This window comes from Heptranchias perlo, chromosome 13 (assembly GCF_035084215.1).
Source record: "Heptranchias perlo isolate sHepPer1 chromosome 13, sHepPer1.hap1, whole genome shotgun sequence".
NCBI lineage: Eukaryota > Metazoa > Chordata > Chondrichthyes > Hexanchiformes > Hexanchidae > Heptranchias > Heptranchias perlo.
In genome coordinates, this window is record NC_090337.1 from 59,224,924 (window position 1) to 59,246,468 (window position 21,545).

At 46.9% G+C, this 21,545-nt stretch overlaps 1 protein-coding gene across 2 annotated transcripts in view; it reads left to right on the forward strand.

The window, feature by feature from the left end:
• The first annotated feature begins 16,429 nt into the window (after positions 1–16,429).
• Positions 16,430–21,545, forward strand: part of LOC137331633 (serotransferrin-A-like) — a 37,469-nt gene continuing 32,353 nt past the window's right edge. The window contains exons 1-3 of one of the 2 annotated variants that reach the window (XM_067995560.1): positions 16,430–16,532; positions 16,632–16,770; positions 21,230–21,366. In XM_067995560.1, the coding sequence (XP_067851661.1) occupies positions 16,731–16,770; positions 21,230–21,366 (177 nt within the window). In that variant the 5' untranslated portion in view covers positions 16,430–16,532; positions 16,632–16,730. The remainder of the gene's footprint in view (positions 16,533–16,631; positions 16,771–21,229; positions 21,367–21,545) is intronic. The other variant, XM_067995561.1, reaches the window with a different exon arrangement.

The window sequence follows — 21,545 nt, forward strand, 5'->3', positions numbered from 1 at the left end:
AGGGACCAGTGACCGAGAGCAGAGTGGGGATATAAAGCTGAGACCAACTCAAACACAGGCAGAAATCTGAAATAGTAAAAAAAATTTTATTTCAAAATATACTTTATTTCATAGAATTTAAAGGTACATGCAGTTTAAAGTAAATATAACAATTCCAAACCAGTAAGCAAGAACACCACAGATTGTACACAAAGCTATCTCATTATTACAATTCAAACACAGTATCTCTTATGACTCATGGTGGGGTGGCCTTACACGGTGGCCTTTCCCCATTGAGCATTTGCGTAGGTCATACCTCGCTTCAGTGCGTCCCGCAGCATGTACTCCTGGACCTTGCAGTATGCTTGTTGGCAACACTCGGTCGTGGACAGCTCCTTCAGCTTGGGCTTCCTTCATCGAGTTGAAGCCGCAGGTGATATCTGTCTCGGTGTGCGTCCCGGAGAAGTCCGTAGAGCACAGCGTCCTGTGTTACCAAACTGTTTGGGATGAACCGGGAATGATACCAACGCATCTCTCTCCACACCCTCTGCACAAAGGGGCAGCCCATCAGGAGGTGGAAGACGGTCTCCTCCCTACCGCAGCCTCGAGGGCAGCTCGTGGTGGTGCTGAGGTTCCGTGCGTGTTGGAAGGACCGCACTGGGAGGGCCTTTCTCACCACCATCCAGGCTACATCCTGGTGCATGTTGGCCAGTTCCAGCAACCAGACGTTCTGCCAAATGACACCGGCCATCTGGTCGGGGAAGAAACTGATCGAGTCCACCCTCTACGTTCCTTGCAAGAATCTGAGAACGTTTTGTGTTGACAACTGACTGACGGCCTTGTAGTCGAAGGGGTTCCTCCTCAGGAACATCTCCACCAGGGACAGGTTGGGGGGACGGTCCAGCTGGACGGGACGTCCTGCGCCTGCTCAGCCAGTGTGGCCAGACCTAGCCTTCTCAGTGTGTTCGACAGGTAGAAACCCAGCATGTAGTGACACTTGGTGTTTGCGTACTGGGGCTCTACACACATCCTGAGGCAGCCACATACAAAGGAGGCCATCAGGATCAGAGCGGCATTGGGGATGTTCTTCCCCCCTTTGTCTGGGGTCTTGTACATGGTGGTCCTGCGGACGCATTCTATCCTGGACTCCAGACAAAGTGGAAGATAGCTCGGGTGACTGTGACGGCGGAGTTGTGAGGAATGGGCCAGACCCTGGGCCACGTAGAGCAACACCGCGAATACCTCACACCTTATCACCGGGTGCCTGCCAGTTATGGAGAGGGATCATCCCACCCACATACTAAGCTTCTGTTTGGCTTTGGCGATTCACTCCTCCCAGTTCTTTGTGCAGGCCAGGGGCCCCCTGAACCAGATCCCCAGCACCTTCAGGTAGTCGGACCTGACAGTGAAGGGGACAAGGGACCGGGCCTCCCACCTGCCAAAGAACATGGTCTCGCTTTTATTTCGGTTCACTCTGGCCCCCTGAAGCCAGCTCGAAACGGCCGCAGATGCCCATCAGTGTATGGACCGACTGCTGGTCGGAGCAGAAGACGGTGACATCGTCCACAGGAGGCCTTAACCTGAGAGCCTCTGCTGCCTGAGATCATCACATCTCTGATATCTGCATCCTTCCTGATGGATGCGACAAACGGCTCGATACAACATACGAACATGAAGAGAGTCCGGCCCTGCCTGATTCCAGATCTGATCGGAAAGCTCTCCAACTCCCACCCATTGATTAGGACTGTGCTACGGATGTCCACGTAGTGCAGTCAGATCGAATCGCAGATTCCCTCCCCAAAACCCATTTTGGAGAGCACGTCCATTATGTAGGTGTGGGATATTCTGTCGAAGGCCTTTTCCTGGTCCAAGCTGATGAGGCAGATGTTCACCCCCCTGTCCTGTACGTAGGCGATCGTATCCATCAGCAGCGCAAGGCTATCAGAGACCTTCCTGCCGGATACAGTACAGGTCTGATCGGGGTGGATCACCAACTCCAGAGCAGACTTGAGCCTGTCGGCGATGACCTTAGACAGAATCTTGTAGTCGACATTTAGCAAGGAAATGGGTGGTCAATTTTTGATTTCTTCCCTCTCCCCCTTCTGCCTGTAGATGAGGGTGATGATGTCTTTCCTCATGGACTCTGACGTGCTGCCTGCCAGAAGCATACACCCATACACTTCCAGCAGGTCTGGGCCCATCCAGTCCCACAGAGCCGAGTACAACTCGACCGGTAAGCCATCGCTTCCGGGAGCTCTACTCTTCTCGAAGGACTGGACGGCCATTGTCAGCTCGTCCAAGGTCAGTGGCCAATCCATGCTCTCCCGCTCGCTGTCCTCTAAGACCTTCGTGATAGAGGACAGGAAGGACTGGGAGGCCGTGCTGTCTGGCATAAAGGGATGTGCTGATCCTCAGTATGTCGGCCTGCGAGGACGTCAGCGAGCCGTCTTCCTCCTTCAGGCTGCTGATCACAGAGGTCTCTGTGCAGCTTCTGGAAGAAGAAGCACAAGCACATCTCGCCCTGCTCCACAGAGCGGACTCTGGATCGCAAAATGATCTTTGAGGCCGTGGAGGCGAAGACCGAGGCTTGCTGGCCCTTCACCTCTCGGGGTTCCTCCCCGACATCAAACCCCATTGACTGCAGCTAGAGCAGATCCTACATGCTTTTATGGAGCTGCGACACTTGCCTCTGTCTCTCTCTCTCACCTTCTGAACACCTTTGAGGATGAAGAACCTTTTGATGTTGGCCTTAATCGCTTCCCACCAGTGCACCGTGGAATCGAAGAGGGGTTTCACGGTTCTCCAACCTGTGTAATCCATCTTTAGTTCCTCAATGTTCTCCTGGGTCAACAGTCTCACGTTCAACTTCCATGTCCTCCTGCCCGCCCTCTGGTCGTCCTAAGATTGACAGTCGGCCAGTAGGAGGCAGTGGTCAGAGAAGAACACCGGCTGGACGTCGGTGGATCTGACCTTGAGCATTGGGGACACAAATACTCTATCCTGGACCAGGTGTATCTCTGTGGTGCCCCGTCTGCAGGGTTGCTGAAGACGTTGCGAAGCTTTGTGTCTTTCACCGCCTCTATCAGGAGTTAGATGTGGTGTCCAGTATACCGCCACCCCTGCTGGATCATCCAGCCGCATCGATGATGCAGTTGAAGTCTACGGCGAGAACAATCAGTCTGGACGTCGCCAGCAGTATTGGGAGTTGCTGGAAGACCTCCATCTGCTCGCTTCAGAGGATCGGGCCGTACACATTGATCAGTCGGAGCGGGGCGTTCTTGTACAGAACGTCTGCTGCGAGCAGGTGGCCCCCCACCACCTCCTTAACCTCGGCGATGGTGAATTGACCTCCTCGCAGCAGAATCCCGAGGCCCGAGGAACGACGATCGTTGCCTCCCGATCAGATCGACTGCCCCTGTGTCCACGTGCGTGACCACTGCCGATAGTTGCTGAGGTGTGAGATGCCGCACTCCTGCAAGAACAGAAGGTCCCTCTTGACCCTATACAAGTAGTCCAGGGTAGCGGCACATCATGTAGTCAATTTGATGCGACACAAGTTTATGGATCCAATTTTTAAATCCATTTTAAAATACAAAGGGAAATAAAAACATTCAGGTCTTAATATTGCATCAGTCCGGGGTCTACGTTACCTTCCATTTGGGACCCTGGGTCCAGATTCTGCATTGAGTGGTGTGCAGGAACTTCTGGACTGTCCTTGGGCTGAGGAAGGAGGCCTGTACTCCACTGGGGGACAATTAGGTACAGAAAGGGAAGGAGGTGCTAAGTGACTTAAACCAAAGAACTATAGACTAAAACTGAGCCAAGCATAAAGTGAGACGCACCAGGAATCAAAACCAAGCAAGGAGGAGTGCTGAGGGTAAGTCAGTAAGTATTTAGTTCATTGGGTAGTGTTTGTAGTAGTTATTGGGTAAAAAAGGAGTGGGAGCAGAGGCCCGAGAGCAGAGCGGGGATATAAAGGAGAGGGACCAGTGACTGAGAGTAGAGCGGGGATATAAAGGAGAGGGACGAGTGACTGAGAGTAGAGCGGGGAGAAAAAGGAGAGGGACGAGTGACTGAGAGCAGAGTGGGGATATAAAGGAGAGGGACGAGTGACTGAGAGCAGAGCGGGGATATAAAGGAGAGGGACCAGTGACTGAGAGTAGAGCGGGGATAAAAAGGAGAGGGACCAGTGACCAAGAGCAGGACGAGGATATCAAGGAGAGGGAGCAGTGACCGAGAGCAGGATGGGGATATAAAGGAGAGGGACCAGTGACCGAGAGCAGGACGGGGATATAAAGGAGAGAGACCAATGACTGAGAGCAGGACGGGGATATAAAGGAGAGAGACCAGTGATCGAGGGCAGGGCGGGGATAAAAAGGAGAGGGACCAGTGACCAAGAGCAGGACGAGGATATCAAGGAGAGGGACCAATGACTGAGAGCAGGACGGGGATATAAAGGAGAGAGACCAGTGATCGAGGGCAGGGCGGGGATATAAAGGAGAGGGAGCAGTGACTGAGAGCAGAGCGGGGATATAAAGGAGAGGGACCAGTGACCGAGAGCAGAGCCGGGGATATAAAGGAGAGGGACCAGTGACCGAGAGCAGAGCCGGGGATATAAAGGAGAGGGAGCAGTGACTGAGAGCAGGACGGGGATATAAAGGAGAAGGACCAGTGACCGAGAGCAGGACGGGGATATAAAGGAGAAGGACCAGTGACCGAGAGCAGGGCGGGGATATAAAGGAGAGGGACCAGTGACAGAGAGCAGGGCGGGGATATAAAGCAGAGAGACCAGTGACCGAGAGCAGAGCAGGGATAAAAAGGAGAGGGACCAGTGACTGAGAGCAGGACGGGGATATAAAGGAGAGGGACCAGTGACCGAGAGCAGAGCGGGGTTATAAAGTAGAGGGACCAGTGACCGAGATCAGGATGGGGATATAAAGGAGAGGGACCAGTGACTGAGAGCAGGACGGGGATATAAAGGAGAGGGAGCAGTGACTGAGAGCAGAGCGGGGTTATAAGGTAGAGGGACCAGTGACCGAGATCAGGACGGGGATATAAAGGAGAGGGACCAGTGACCGAGAGTAGAGCGGGCATATAAAGGAGAGGGACCAGTGACCGAGAGCAGAGCGGGGATATAAAGGAGAGGGACCAGTGACCGAGAGCAGGACGGGGATATAAAGGAGAGGGACCAGTGACCGAGAGCAGAGCGGGGATATAAAGGAGAGGGACCAGTGACTGAGAGCAGGACGGGGATATAAAGGAGAGGGACCAGTGACCGAGAGCAGAGCGGGGATATAAAGGAGAGGGACCAGTGACCGAGAGCAGAGTGGGGATATAAAGCTGACCCCAACTGAAACATAGGCAGATATTTGAATGAGTGACATCAGAGTACAGCTGGTTGGTGAGTAATATATTTTTTTGCTCCCTAAGCTAGTGGAGAGGTTTAAACTAGGAATCTATAACTTGCTAAAACTTTATTAAATTCAGAATTTAAAGTAGATAAATTAATTTAAAAATAACTAAAATAAAACGAGTGAATTAATTACATAAAAACTTTATATAAATAAATAAAACAAGGTTAGATCCCGATGGCAGTGCAGGTGATGTGCCGTAACTGCAGCATGTGGGAGTTTGTGGAGAGCAGTGTGATCCCAGGCAACCACATCTGCAGTAAATGTCTGCAACTCGAGGAACTTCGGCTCAGATTTGTTGAGCTGAAGCCCGAGGTGCAGACATTGCGATGCATCAGGGAGGGGGAGAGTTACCTGGGCACTTTGAGCCAGGAGGCAGTCACACCTCTTGGGCTCGGTAGTGGTTTAGATTTTGTCAGTGGTTAGGGACAGGAGGATGTGAATGCGAGTCAGGCAAGTAAGGGGATCCTAGATGCAGTGGTGGAGGAGTCTCAGCCTTTGCCCTTGTCCAACAGATACGAGGTACTTGCTGCCTGTGTGGATGGGAGCAAAGACTTCAGGCAGGATGGGCAATTTGACAACGGCACCGTGGTACAGGAGGCCATTCAAATGGGGGGAGTGAAAAGGAATGTGGTAGTGTTAGGGGATAGTGTCGTCAGAGGGATAGATCCTGTTCTCTGCAACCGCGACGGGGTCCTGAAGGCTGTGTTGCCTGTCCTCTATCAGGGTTAAGGACATCGCCTCGCAGCTGGAGAAGAACTTGAAGTGGGAGTGGGAGGATCCACTTGTCGTGGGTTCACGTAGGAACCAATGACATAGGTAGAAATCGGAATGAGTTTTTGCTGAGGAAGTTTGATGAGCTAGGGTCTAAATTAAAAAGCAGAACCTCAAAGGTTCTGGATTACTACCTGAACCACGCTCAAATTGGCATGGGGACAAACAGATTAGATGGTTAAATGCGTGGCTGAAAGAGTGGTGTGGGAAGCAGGGGTTTCAATTCATGGGGCACTGGCACCAGTACTGGGGAAAGAGGGAGCTGTTCCGTTAGGATGGGGCCCACTTAAACCGAGCTGGGACCAGTGTCCTGTCGAATTAAATAACAACAACGGTAGAGAGAACTTTAAACTAATAAGAGGGAGGGAGGGTTCAGGTAAGGGTAAATTTATAAGTCTAATGAGAAATGTCAACGCTGTAGAGCAGAGTAGCGATTTGGGTAAAAACAAGTAGAGTGTGTCAGGAAGGGACAGAGTTTAACAATGGTAATAAGGCATTAGTGACTATGGTCACATCAGGGAAAAATAGTAAAAAGTTAAAATTAAAGGTGCTTTATCTGAATGCATGAAGCAAGGGTAACAAGATAGATGAATTAATGGCACAAATAGAGATAAATGGGTTTGATCTAGTCGCCATTACTGAGACGTGGTTGCAGGGTGACCAAGGTTGGGAACTAAATATTCCAGGCTCCTTGACTTTTAGAAAAGAAAGACAAAATGTGAAAAAGGAGGGAGTAGCCCTGATAATAAAGGATGAGATAAAGGCAGTAGTGAGAAAGGATCTGAGCTCAGAAAATCAGGATGTAGAATCAGTGTGGGTGGAGCTAAGAAATAACAAGGGGCAGAAAACATTGGTAAGAGTAGTTTATAGGCCCCCGAACAATAGTTATAGTGTTGGACGTAATATGAGCCAGGAAATTAGAGGAGCATGTATTAAGGGTAATGCAATAATCGTGGGGGTCTTTCACCTTCATATAGACTGGGCAAACCAAATTGGCAAAAGTAATTTGGAGGACAAGTTCATGGAATGCATTCAAGATAGTTTTCTAGAACAATATGTCGAGGAAGCAATGAAAGAACAGGCTATTTTAGATCTAGTATTGTGTAAAGAGACAAGATTAATTAGTAATCTTATAGCTAAGGATCCTCTGGGGTAGAGTGATCATAATATTGATCTCCTAATAATATCTCCTAATAATATCCTAACTTGATAATATCCTAATATCCGTATATCCTAATATACAAATTTCATATTGAGTTTGAGAGTGATATAGTTAAGTCCGAATCTGGGGTCTTAAATTTAAACAAAGCCAATTATGTAAATATGAAGGGTGAGTTGTCTAAGGTAGATTGGGAAAGTAGATTAAAAGATATAATGGTAGATAAGCAATGGCGAACATTTAAGGAAATAATTCATAATTCTCAACGAACATAAATTCCCTCGAGGAATAAAAACTCCATGGGAAAAATGATCCAACTGTGGTTAACAAGAGAAGATAAGGATAGTATTAGATTAAAAGATGAGGCTTACAGTGTTGCCAAAAAGAATAGTAAGCCTGAGGATTGGGAGGATTTTAGAAACCAGCAAAGGATGACCAAGAAATTGATAAAGAGGGTGAAAATTGAATATGAAAGTAAACGAACAAGAAATATAAAAACAGATTTAAGAGCTTCTGCAAGTATGTAAAAAGGAAAGGATTAGCAAAAGTAAACATGGGTCCCTTAGAGTCAGAGACAGGAGAAATTATACTGGGGAATAAGGAAATGGCAGTGATGTTAAACAAATATTTTGTATCTGTCTTCACCGTAGAGGACACAAAAAACATACCAAAGATTCTCAAAATTCACAGATCCCCCAAAACTCGGAGAAAAACCATAAAGAAAAGGACTTTGGACTCTTTTCTGACCATTTCAGGGTGATGAAATGTATTGGGCCTAACAGAGGGTGATTCAAGGTCAAAAATCAAGATTTGGTATTTTAAAAAAGCATGTTTAGGCTTGTAAAAGAAAAGGCTGCAACAGGAGTTGGGATCAATGTCTGTAATAGATGGTTAGAGTATTGGAGTTAATCAAACTGTCTGGGGAACTGTGTGACCTCACTCAGCCCTACCAGACATTTACATTCAGACAATAGACCCACGGTAGAGCAGTCCCCACCCAAATTACAGGACCCATCCAAAACATGCATAAAACAAATCCAATCAGCCCACTCCATAGAAATCTCAGGCCCAGTCAGGAAACTCGAAACCTGAGCACAATGACTACAATCAAGCAAGAGCTCAACAACTCATGAAACCATCCTGAAACACTTCACACATTTCATAAACAAGTTACTCTTAACGAGCCAGCCAAAATCTTACAATAAACTGGGTCAGATTTGGCGTGCAGATAAGGAGGCTTCAATTAGTATAATTGAAGGCCCGTTTTCTCAAGAAGTTCAGTTCAGCCAGGAGTTCAACAAGGCGAGGGGGCAACAGAAAGAAGTTCAACAGAGAAGGTCAGCAGCTCTAGAAGCAGGCCAACACACAAGAAGAAACCAGAGCAACAGCCCCAGTGACCATCAGACACCTCGCGGCAACAAGGGCCTTACGAAACAACCAACCAAATATTACCACCAACCAATAGGGTAATATTGGGCCACCGCGACCAAAGAAAACCAACTCGGGAGAAAACCGAAGATCCGCAAAGTTTCCACTCTCAATCTATTCCTGACTTACCCCTGGGTGAGTTTCTACTCAAAAGACTTTAAATCCTATCCCTTTACGAAGAAAAGTGGGTACTCACCCGATAGATCCAATACACACCTTACCGCATCAGTGGACTCGCGAAGACTGACCAGCTACTCAGTTGAAGTCCTCTACCACGTCCGGGGTATGGCAGACACCAACTAACACATACAGCAAACCCCGAAATCGCGAACCAGCTCAACTGTCAAGGATTCGTTTGGTGAGCATTATCCCTGGTCCTGAGAGCCCAACTTAGCTAGTAAAGTGGGATTGGGAGGGGTGAGGTATCGCTCTACTGTAATTTCCCTCGTGTGTACCGAAGTGTTCTCCATTTTATTAGAGTGTTAAGATTGTTGTGTTGTATTTCCCCTCTTGAATAAAGATCAAATTTTCTTGCACCAAAACATGTTGTCTGCTGCACTTTGTCACAACCCCCAAATAAGATCTAGAACCAAGGGAGTGGGAGCGATTCGAACAGCTCAGAAGTCAGAGGTGAAGCTGACACACACCACCACTCCCTACAATAGTGGGGAACCAAGGGTTTGATGAGAGCGAGGAACTTAAAGAAATTAAGATTAGTAAAGAAAAAGTACTGGAGAAATTAATGGGACTAAAAGCCGACAAATCCCCTGGACCTGATGGTCTACATCCTAGGGTTTTAAAAGAGATGGCTGCAGAGATAGCGGATGCATTGGTTTTGATTTTCCAGAATTCCCTAGCTTCTAGAACGGTCCCCATGGATTGGAAGGTAGCAAATGTAAGCCTGTTATTCAAGAAAGGAGGGAGAGAGAAATCAGGCTACTATAGGTAGGCCAATTAGCCTGACATCAATAGTAGGGAAAATGATATAATCTATTATTAAGGATATAGTGACATGACATTTAGAAAATCATAATATGATTAGGCAGAATCAACACAGTTTGATGAGAGGGAAATCATGTTTGACAATTGATTAGAGTTTTTTGATAGTGTAACTAGCAGGGTCGATATGGGGGAACAAATGGATATATTTGGATTTTCAAAAGGCATTCGATAAGTTGCCACACAAGAGGTTGTTACACAAGATTAGGGTTCATGAGATTTGGGGTAATATATTTGCATGGATTGAGGATTGGTTAACGGACAGAAAACAGAGAGTAGGAATAAACGGGTCATTTTTGGGTTGGCAGGTTGTAACTAGTGGGGTGCCACAAGGATCAGTGCTTGGGCCTCAGCTGTTTACAACGTATATCAATGACTTAGATGAGGCGACCGAGTGTAATGTGTCCAAGTTTGCTGACAATACAAGCTAGGTGGGAAAGTAAGCCGTGAGGAGGACGCAAAGAGGCTGCAAAGGGTCATAGACGGTTAAGTGAGTGGGCAAGAAGGTGGTAGATGGAGTATAATGTGGGGAAATGTGGAATTAGCCACTTTGGTAGGAAGAATAGAAAAATAGAATATTTTTTAAAAGGTGCGAGACTAAGAAATATTGGTAGTCAAGGGGATCAAGATGAGGAAAAATGTCTTCACTCAGAGGGTTGTGAATCTTTGGAATTCTCTGTCCCAGAGGGCTGTGGACGGCCAGTCATTGAACATGTTCAAGACTGAGACTGATGAATATTTGGACACTATGGGGAAGTCATGTCTGACAAATTTGCTTGAGTTCTTTGAGGATATAACGTACAGGGTGGATAAAGGGGAACCAGTGGACATAGTGTATTTAGACTTCCAGAAGGCATTCGACAAGGTGCCACATAAAAGATTATTACTTAAGATAAAAAATCACGGGATTGGGGGTAATATTCTGGCATGGGTGGAGGATTGGTTATCGAACAGGAGGCAGAGAGTTGGGATAAATGGTTCATTCTCAGACTGGCAACCAGTAAACAGTGGTGTTCCACAGGGGTCGGTGCTGGGTCCCCAACTCTTTACAATCTATATTAACGATTTGGAGGAGGGGACTGAGTGCAACATATCAAAATTTGCAGATGATACAGAGATGGGAGGGAAAGTAGAGAGTGAGGAGGACATAAAAAACCTGCAAGGGGATATAGACAGGCTGGGTGAGTGGGCGGAGATTTGGCAGATGAAATATAATATTGGAAAATGTGAGGTTATGCACTTTGGCAGGAAAAATCAGAGAGCAAGTTATTTTCTTAATGGCGAGAGACTAGAAAGTACTGCAGTACAAAGGGATCTGGGGGTCCTAGTGCAAGAAAATCAAAAAGTTGGTATGCAGGTGCAGCAGGTGATCAAGAAGGCCAATGGAATGTTGGTTTTTATTGCTAGGGGGATAGAATATAAAAACAGGGAGGTATTGCTGCAGTTATATAAGGTATTGGTGAGACCGCACCTGGAATACTGCATACAGTTTTGGTGTCCACACTTAAGAAAAGACATACTTGCTCTCGAGGCAGTACAAAGAAGGTTCACTCGGTTAATCCCGGGGATGAGGGGGTGGACATATGAGGAGAGGTTGAGTAGATTGGGACTCTGTTATTAAAACAGAAATAGACAGTTTTCTAGAAGTAAAGGGAATTAGGGGTTATGGGGAGCGGGCAGGAAATTGGACATGAAGCTGAGTTCGAATGCCTTCTGGAAGTCTAAATACACCACTGGTTCCCCTTTATCCACCCTGTACGTTATATCCTCAAAGAACTCAAGCAAATTTGGAGTTCAGAAGAATGAGAGGCGATCTTATTGAAACATATAAGATTGTGAAGGGGCTTGATCGGGTGGATGCAGTAAGGATGTTCCCAAAGATGGGTGAAACTAGAACTAGGGGGCATAATCTTAGAATAAGGGGCTGCTCTTTCAAAACTGAGATGAGGAGAAACTTCTTCACTCAGAGGGTGGTAGGTCTGTGGAATTTGCTGCCCCAGGAAGCTGTGGAAGCTACATCACTAGATAAATTTAAAACAGAAATAGACAGTTTTCTAGAAGTAAAGGGAATTAGGGGTTATGGGGAGCGGGCAGGAAATTGGACATGAAGCTGAGTTCGGATCGGTCAATGCCCTGTGGGTGGCGGAGAGGGCCCAGGGGCTGAGTGGCCGGGTCCTGCTCCTACTTTGTCTGCTCTTTAGTTTTGTGGTTGGGATCAGATCAGCCATGATCTTATTGAATGGCGGAGCAGGCTCGAGGGGCCGATTGGCCTACTCCTGCTCCTATTTCTTATGTTCTTATGTTCTTATGTAAGGGAATCAAAGGCTATGGGGATAGGGCAGGAAAGTAGAGTTGAGGTAGAAGATCAGCCATGATCTTATTGAATGAGGAAGGAGGCTCCAGGGGCCGTATGGCCTACTCCTGCTCCTATTTCTTATGTTCTTAGGTTTGATAATGCTCCTGGGAATTGCCGTTGGACGGTTTACTACATTAAAGGCGCTATATAAATGCAAATTGTTGTTGTTGTTGTTGTCCTGACCAAACAATTTCTTCCTTAACCGATACCACCAAACAAAAACAGATCAACCAGCCATTCATTCCAGTGCTGTATTGTGGGACCTTGCTTAATGTAAATTGGCTGCTGTATTTTCCCACACAACAGTACACTTCAAAAAGTAATCCATTAGTGGTAAAGTGCTTGGGGACATCCTGACAACATAACAAGCCGTTACATGAATGCAAGCTTTTCCCTTGCAACAAACTGTGTAAAGAGAGAGAGAACTCTGCTGTACGTCAGCACCAGGTCCTATAAGGTGAGCAGGACTCACTTCAGTGTGTTTAAACTCAGTTGTGGAAGACTCGCTGCCTGCTCACTGTTTTTTCTGCGATCACATGCATCGGCCGCCCTTGACCTTCTAGATGGCGGAGGTCGCAGGCTTGGGAGATGCTGCGAAAGAAAAATTGAATGACCAAAAATGTCTAAAATCATGAGGAATAGAAATCTGTTGGAGCAAGAAGAAGAACAGTATCTCTCAAACTGAAAAATACCCTGCAATCGGAGTACCCTGAAAATAACACATTTCCAAAAGGCATGATTGTGGAAACAAGCACGACCTCCACTCGATAGTAAAGATGAACAGAGGACCAACAAGCAAAACTACTTGGTGTCAGGCTGTGTCTCAGTTGGTAACACTCTCACCTCTGAGTCTGAGGGTGTGGGTTTAAGTCCCACCCCAGGAACTTGAGCACAAAACCTAGGCTGACATTCCAGTGTCGCACCGAGGGAGCGCTGCACTGTCAGAGGTGCTGTCTTTCTGATGAGACCTTAAATCAAGGCTCCGTCTGCCCTCTCAGGAGAATGTAAACAATCCCATGGCACTATTTCGAAGGAGAGCAGGGGAGTTCTCCTCATGTCTTGCCCGATATTTATCCCTCAACCAACATCACCAAAACATTATCTGGTCATTATCACATTGCTGTTGGTGGGATCTTGCTGTGCGCAAACTGGCTGCCACGTTTCCAACATTACAACAGCGACTACACTTCAAAAGTACTTCATCGGTTGTAAAGCGCTTTGGGACGTCCTGCGATTGTGAAATACGCTGTGTAAATGTACCTTCAAGAAAGGAAGGGAGAAAGTTGAGAAAATAAATGCTTGCATCAACAGAAAGAGGTAGAGTCAGAGAAACATGTTAAAACCACACCAGACTGGCACTTCAACTCCAGACCACAAAATGAGCTACAGTAATCAAGCTGCAACTGCACCTGGGGTGCCCTGTGTTACAGAGCAGTATCTCTCAAACTGGGAAAGTACAGGATCTCAAAGCCTGTTGCCCAACACATACAATTTTGTCAAGGACGTGAATGAGCTCATTGTGTGTTGTGAAAAAGGAACATACCTTACAATGGGTTCAATCATTCAACTGATGTCAGATGAGGTACTCTGCTCTATTTACAGTCTTGGCTGAGCCACAGCTTCCTCCAAACTGAAGCATTGGGAAGGCTGAAGCAATTGTCTTCAGCCCCTGCTACAAACTCCATTCTCTCACCACGGTCTCCATTACCCTCCCCGTCCATTGGGGGTGATTTTAAATCCCAAGAACGGGCGGGAAGGGAGAGGGTGGGTGCTGAAAATAGTTGATTTTTTGGGTCGCAACTGCAAAATTTTCGGACTTTGCATTCCCAGTGGGAAGCCTGTAGTTTTCCGCATCGACATTAAGCCCAGAAATAAAGCCGGGTTGCGGTCGCGACCCAAAAAACAACTATTTTCAACTCCCACCCGCCCCTAACCCACCCGTTCTTGCGGTGTAAAATCACCCCCATTGTCTCAGACCATCTTAAACTGTTCATAACCATTCATCTGAAAGACGACACCTCCAACAATGCAGCACTCCCTCAATACTGCACTGGAGTGTCAGCCTAAATTTTGTGCTTCGGTTTCGGGCCTGGGACTACGAACCCACATCTTCAGACTCAGAGGCGAGAGTGTTACCAACTGAGCCACAGCTGATACCAAGTAGTTCTGCTTGTTGGTCCTCTGTTCAGAGTGAGTGGAGGGCTGGGAATCAACAACAACAACTTGTATTTATTTAACTTGGCAAAATTTCCAAGAAAAGACTTAGATAACACCTTTCACCACCTCAGGACGCCTCAAAGCACTTTGTGGCCAATTAAATACTTTTGAAGTGTAGTCACTGATGTAATGTAGAAAAATGCACACAGCGAGGTCCCACAAACAGCAATGTGATAATGACCAGATAACCGGTTTTAGTGATGTTGGTTGTGGGATAAATATTGGCCAGGACACTGGAGTGAACTCCCCTGCTCTTCTTTGAAATAGTGCCATGGGATCTTTTACATCCACCTGACAGGGCCTTGGTTTAACTTCCTCAGTACTGCACTGGAGTGTCAGCCTAGATTTTGTGCTCAAGTTTCTGGAGTGGGGCTTGAACCCATGACTGTCTCACTCAGAGGTGAGAGTGCTACACGCTGAGCAAAGGCTAAGACCACACAAGGCACCTCACAGAGACGTAATCGGACAAATGTGACACCTGAATCCGCAACGTTCAGATTCAGAGAAGAGAATACCACCAATTGAGCCATGCTGACACTAATTCTATTTTTAACATATGAAATTCCCAGATTTTTCCTGATGTCTTGGGATTGCAGGCCAGTTATGTCCATTTTTTTCCTTGAAAACTCCAAATCACCGACCTTGCTCATGATGTATGTAAAGTCTACCACTTATACCTCCCTCCTGCACTAGCCATATCCCTCCCATTCTTTCTCCATTAGGTAAGTGACAGCAGTGTGCAGGGTTTCCACTGATCGTCTCGGAGAAGTTACAGCTGCCGAGCCACTGAGGAAATTCCCAGAGATAGTGTCTAACTTTAATAAATCTGCGTTCATGCCATGCTGCGTTACTTAGAAGCAAGTGGTTAAAGAACACCGCTTGCTTCGACCTTCATTCGGGTCAATTAGCGGCAACAAATTGCATTGCTATAGTGAGAGCGTTTAATGCAGGAGAAAGATGCTTCACAAAAGTGCAAGGAGAAAGAAAAATGGAAGTCGAGCCAGAAACAGAGATATCTAGAGGGGGGAGCAATATCTTCATCAACGAGGTGAGTTTAAGGAAGGTCTTAAAGGGAGGTGAAGAGGCAAAGGGATTTAGGAGAGAATTCCAGAGAATGGGACCTACAAGCTAATGCTGGGGTCAAGGGAGCAGAGGATGCACAAGAGAGCAGAATCAGAGGAACGGAGAGTTCGGCGATGGGGGGGGTTGTATCGCTGGAGGTGGATACAGAGAGAGGGAAGGTGAAGCTATTCAGGGACTTGAACACAAGGTTGAGAATTTTAAACTTGAGATGTTGATGGACCGTGAGCCAATGTAGGTCAGCGAGCACAGGGGTGATATGTGAGCAGGACTTGGTGCGGGATAGGGTTTGGGCAGCAGAGTTTTGGATGAGCTGAAGCTAATGGAGGGTGGAGGATGGGTGGCTGGCCAGGAGAGCATTGGAATAGTCAAGTCTGGAGATGACAAAGGCATGAATGAGGATTTCAACATGGGCTGATATCGGGGAAAAAAAGCAATAAGATGGTAGGAGAATCATTTATTGGAAGAATCTTTTCATTCTGGAAACTTCTATTTGCTCCAATGAGAAAAATAAAATCAACTTATTGGAGAATTAATTTTCTCCCCAATTTTCTCGGCTCCTCTCCTAAACTCTGGTTTCTTGTTGCTGTACCTCAACCAAGTGGCCATTTTTCAAATGTGAGACTGGAATGTCAGTAGCCTAGTCAACCATGGGGGGCATCACAACTGACCCAAACCTGTCCTCACTTGATGTCCACACACTGTGCAGCAGCGACCAGCAGTGGGAACCGCGGCTTATTGCTCTGTCGTCTAACACCGTGGCCTGTGAGATCAGCTGACGCAGGCGAGGGGCTGAACGGTGTGGGCTTCAATCCTGTCCTCAAGTGACAAGCAACAGAAGTCACAGGGAAATGGGAACCCCGACTGACTTTTCCCTCCACCAGCCCAGGGAGGCAGAAGGGCTAATTCTGGTGCCCCTACTGGTGACTGGGCTGAGATCAGGACAAGCATTTATTGGAAAGATAAGAAAGGGTTAATCACATGAGGGAAGAGTTGGGAAAGGTGAAAGATTGGAAATCAGTTCCGGGCAACATTACCCAACCTCTCTCTATTTACCAGTATTCAACTGATGACATGTTTGGAAGTAATGAAGCTTAAAAAAATCCTTCTATCGAATTCCCCAAAAAAGGTTTGTTTGAATTGCACTGGTTAGTTTCTGGTAAGTTCTTGTGAAACACTCAGTAAACAGAGATCAGAGTTATATTCAGCTGTGTTTCTGCCAATTCAGAGCTCTGTAAAAAGGGAGCTGGAGCATATCGACCCCCTCAGAGCTGCGTAGCGACAGGCCATTTCTCTCTTCCACCAGCCTTCGAACCCGTGGGGCAGGATGAGGCTGCTGTTCACAGCTTTGGTCTTGGGAATTATTTGTAAGTCATTTCTATTCTTTTAGAATAAAAGGTTTTTTTAGTGAGTGCTTGGCAGTTTGGGTTCTTCTCACCCTGTATGGCTGAAGTTGTTATATTTGGGATCCTGCACAGCATCTTGTGTTCAAGTGATTTTTGCCTGGAAGGTGAATGTCCATTCATGGGGAAGGCTTTTTAATTTTTAATCATAAAGTGACCTAGAACAGAGGGAAACTGACCTCATCTGATTCCCTCCCTACAAATAAGAAAATTAATGATTATTAGAAAATATTCTTATTTTTTCAGTTTAAGCTATATCTGTGTACCTAGTACAGGTACAGTTTGTGTATCTGTGTACCCCTGTATAGGTACAGTTTGTGTATATGTGTACCCCAATACAGGTACAGTTTGTGTATCTGTGTACCCCTGTATAGGTACAGTTTGTGTATATGTGTACCCCTGTATAGGTACAGTTTGTGTATATGTATACCCCAATACAGGTACAGTTTGTGTATCTGTGTATCACAGTAAAGGTGCAGTAGATGTATCTGTGTACCCCAGTACAGGTGCAGTGTGTGTACCTGTGTAACCCCAGTATAGGTACAGTTTGTGTATATGTGTACCCCAATACAGGTACTGTTTGTGTACCTGTGTACCACAGTACAGGTGCAGTTTGTGTATCTGTGTGCCCCAGTACAGGTGCAGTGTGTGTATCTGTGTACCCCATTACAGGTGCAGTGTGTGTATCTGTGTACCCCAATACAGGTGCAGTTTGTGTATCTATGTACCCCAGTACAGGTGCAGTGTGTGTATCTGTGTACCCCAGTACAGGTGCAGTTTGTGTATCTGTGTACACCAGTAGAGGTGTAATTTGTGTAAGTGTGTACCCTAGTACAGGTGCAGTTTGTGTATCTGTGTGCCCCAGTACAGGTGCAGTGTGTACATCTGTGTACCCCAGTACAGGTGCAGTGTGTGTATCTGTGTACCCCAGCACAGGTGCAGTTTGTGTACCTGTGTACCCCAGTACAGGTGCAGTTTGTGTATCTGTGTACCCCAGTACAGGTGCAGTTTGTGTAAGTGTGTACCCTAGTACAGGTGCAGTTTGTGTATCTGTGTGCCCCAGTACAGGTGCAGTGTGTACATCTGTGTACCCCAGTACAGGTGCAGTTTGTGTATCTGTGTACTCCAGTACAGGTGCAGTGTGTGTATCTGTGCACCCCAGTACAGGTGCAGTTTGTGTATCTGTGTGCCCCAGTACAGGTGCAGTTTGTGTACCCCAGTACAGGTGCAGTGTGTGTATGTGTGTACCCCAGTACAGGTGCAGTGTGTGTACCTGTGTCCTCCAGTACAGGTGCAGTATGTATACCTATGTACCCCAATACAGGTGCAGTGTGTGTATCTGTGTACCCCAGTACAGGTTCAGTTTGTGTATCTGTGTACCCCAGTACAGGTGCAGTTTGTGTATCCGTGTACCCCAGTAGAGGTGCAGTGTGTGTATCCGTGTACCCCAGTACAGGTGCAGTGTGTGTATCCGTGTACCCCAGTACAGGTGCAGTGTGTGTATCCGTGTACCCCAGTACAGGTGCAGTGTGTGTATGTGTGTACCCCAGTAGAGGTGCAGTGTGTGTATCCGTGTACCCCAGTACAGGTGCAGTTTGTGTATCCGTGTACCCCAGTAGAGGTGCAGTGTGTGTATCCGTGTACCCCAGTACAGGTGCAGTTTGTGTATCCGTGTACCCCAGTACAGGTACAGTTTATGTATCTGTGTACACCAGTACGGGGTCAGTTTTTCCAATGTCTAACCCTCTATGTCACCCGGTTCCACATGTAATTACAATTTAATTGCATATTAATCATATTTTATTCAAATCAACCACATTGTAGTGATCACATTAATAACATTCTAATTACATATTCACCATTTCAATGTTTCCGTAGATAACTGAACCATGTGCCATGTACTCGTCTTTCTTTGGATGAGACATTAACCCATGGCGCCATCTGGCAGCTCAGGTCCACATTACAGATAACGGGGCTCTATTAAAAAAAACAAGCAGGGAGTTCTCCTGGTGTCCCGGCCAACATTCCTCCTTCATCCAGCACCAAGAACAGATTAACTTGTCACTCACCTCCTTGCTATTTGTGGTAATCTTGCTTTGTGCAAAATGACTGCGACACAAGAGACCAGAGAACAGAAAGGGCTAACTGGAGAACTGCTGGAGGGTGTTAAAAATTGTGAGGGGCTTTGACAAGGCTAATGGGAAAAAACAATTTCCATCACTCAGTGAGTGGGTAATGAGGAGCATAACTTTAAGAGCAGCAACAAAGGAATGAAGTGAGAGGTTGGAAGAACGAATGAATGAATTAATTTTACACACAAACACCGACCAGAAACAGTAAAATCCATAATGGCATTTAAAAAGTAGAAGTGGGTAAGTATTCGAAAAAGAAAATTAAAAAGGGTCTGGGGAAAGGGCAAGGGGATGGGACTAAATGGATCACAGAACTGGCACAGGTGCAATGGGCCGAATGGTCTCCTGCTGTGCTGTAAAACTCTAGGATTCTGCGTTTGCCTCATTGCAGCAATGCTCGCACTTGGAAATAATTGATCGCTGGTGACGCACGTTAACAGGTTTCCGACAGAAGCACGTCTTTCTTCCAGTTGGCTGAACATAGCCAGGGTGGTGGCGGTGGGGAGGGGGTGGGGTAGGGGAGGGGGCTAGGGGGCTACAATTTACCTCAGCAACCCCTGAGTTCGGGAGGAGAAAACCTGCCAGGGTTCCCACTCTCTGATCACTATCCAGTGACCCCCTCACTGGAAAGTGCACGTGTGTATGTCGGGCGAGGACAGGTCTGAGGTCAGCTGTAATGATTTGCACAGTTAGACCCGCAGGTCAGTTGCAAAACCCTCCCCCTCCCTTCACTGGCAAAATGGTGGTCTACTCCTCCCAACTCACGATCCTCAGAGGGGATAGGAAATAACAGGAGAGCAGGTTGACGTCATCGCAGACCACATTAGTTCAGACGTAAGGCTCTGCCAGCGTGGTCAGGGTAGGGAATCACATGAGGGAACTTGAAGGATCTCAGGATCCTGTCTCCGGACCAAGTCTCATTCACTAGGAATGGCAGCCATTTTTGGTTTAACGTAATGCATATTTGATGCGTTGCACAGATCCAAGTAAACACCTTTCCACGTCTTGGTGTCAACTGTGGCGCGGTTGGTGGCACTCTTGCCTCTAAGTCAGAAGGCTGTGGCTTCACAGTCCCACTCCAGAGCTTGAGGCACAGAATCCAGGCTGACATTTCAGTGCAAAACTGAGGGAGCACTGACCCGTTGGGGGTGCAGTCCTTTGGTCGAGATGATAAAACGAGGACACACTTGCCCTCTCAGGTGCACCTGACCTGCCTACCCACACAACTGATGAATTCCCAGCTGTATCTGGGCAGGGAATTCACAAACTCAATTGAAGATCTCAGAAGAGTTATGAAAAGTTCAAGTAAAGCTCTGGTCACAATCAGAGTATTCCACCTGCTGGCCAGTATTACACCTCCCGTTATGCCAGGATGTTTAACTCCCTAGTATGTTCAAAGACTGAGGATAAACTTACCTGTAATTTTTTGTTTGGTGGTCATGGGAGCAGAAAGGCTAAAGAATGGCTCTGAGTAACTTTGTGGGGATCTTTTCACTGGAGCAGAGAAGGTTCTATGAGAATGTTAAAAGGATTCGATAGGGTAGATACGGAGAAACTATTTCCTCTGGTGGAGGAATCAAGTACAAGAGAACAAGCTTAAAATTAGAGCGAGGCCATTCAGGAGCAAAATCAGGAAACACTTTATCACACAAAGAGTGGTAGAAATTTGGAACTCTCTCCTCTTAAAGGCTGTGGGTGTTGGGACAATTGGAGGTTTCAAGATTGAGAATGATAGATTTTTGGTGGGGAAGGATATCAAGGGATATGGCAGGTAAATGGGGTTGAGGTGCAGATCAGCCATGATCTAATTGAATGGCAGAGCAAGCCTGAGGGCCTGTATGACCTATTGTTCCTAGTGTTCCTTTGTTAAGGAGATAGTGCTGAACATTTCTCTGCATTGCCACTTAGCTTATCCTGAAGATTGGGAGCATTTTGCATGTTCTGCCCTCTATTTTCTCACACTCATCAGGAGGTGGCAGGTCGCTGCTTGAAAGCTCTGGTGCCGTACTGTCATGATCAAAACGCCTTATGAAAGCTCTGCCGTTTCCCACGCAGGCTCCGTTGGTCTATCAGAGGGAGCTTGGTGAGCAGAGCAGAAACTTTCCGGCCAACAGGGAGAGTAAGAACCAAAGCAGGAGGGAGCCTGCACACCTCTGTCACATCTCTTGTTACCTGCTTCTCAAGTCCGGGAACGCTGTGATATGGTGGTCGGGTGGGGCTGAAAATTTGATTTATAAAGAATGGGGGGATAAAGTGATGTAAACAGAAGTCAGTGTGCTCCTATTCCCCAGGTGAGGGCACTGCTCCTACTGACAACATTCTACGTTGGTGCACCATCGGTGTGGATGAATACAATAAGTGCAGCAACTGGACATCAGTCGGCTGTATCCAGGCTAACTCCATGGAAGACTGCATCCAGAAGATTACGGTACACATGACCAGCACATTTAATAACATGTCAACATGTCACCTTATAAAATGGGGACTGCATTTCCTTACCCAGTCAATCTCTGACCTACCCCGCTTCACGGGTGGTGGGGGAGGGGGGGTCAAATGAGTTGAGGCATTTGCACAGATGGGTGGATGAACCCCAGCTAGTTTGTATAG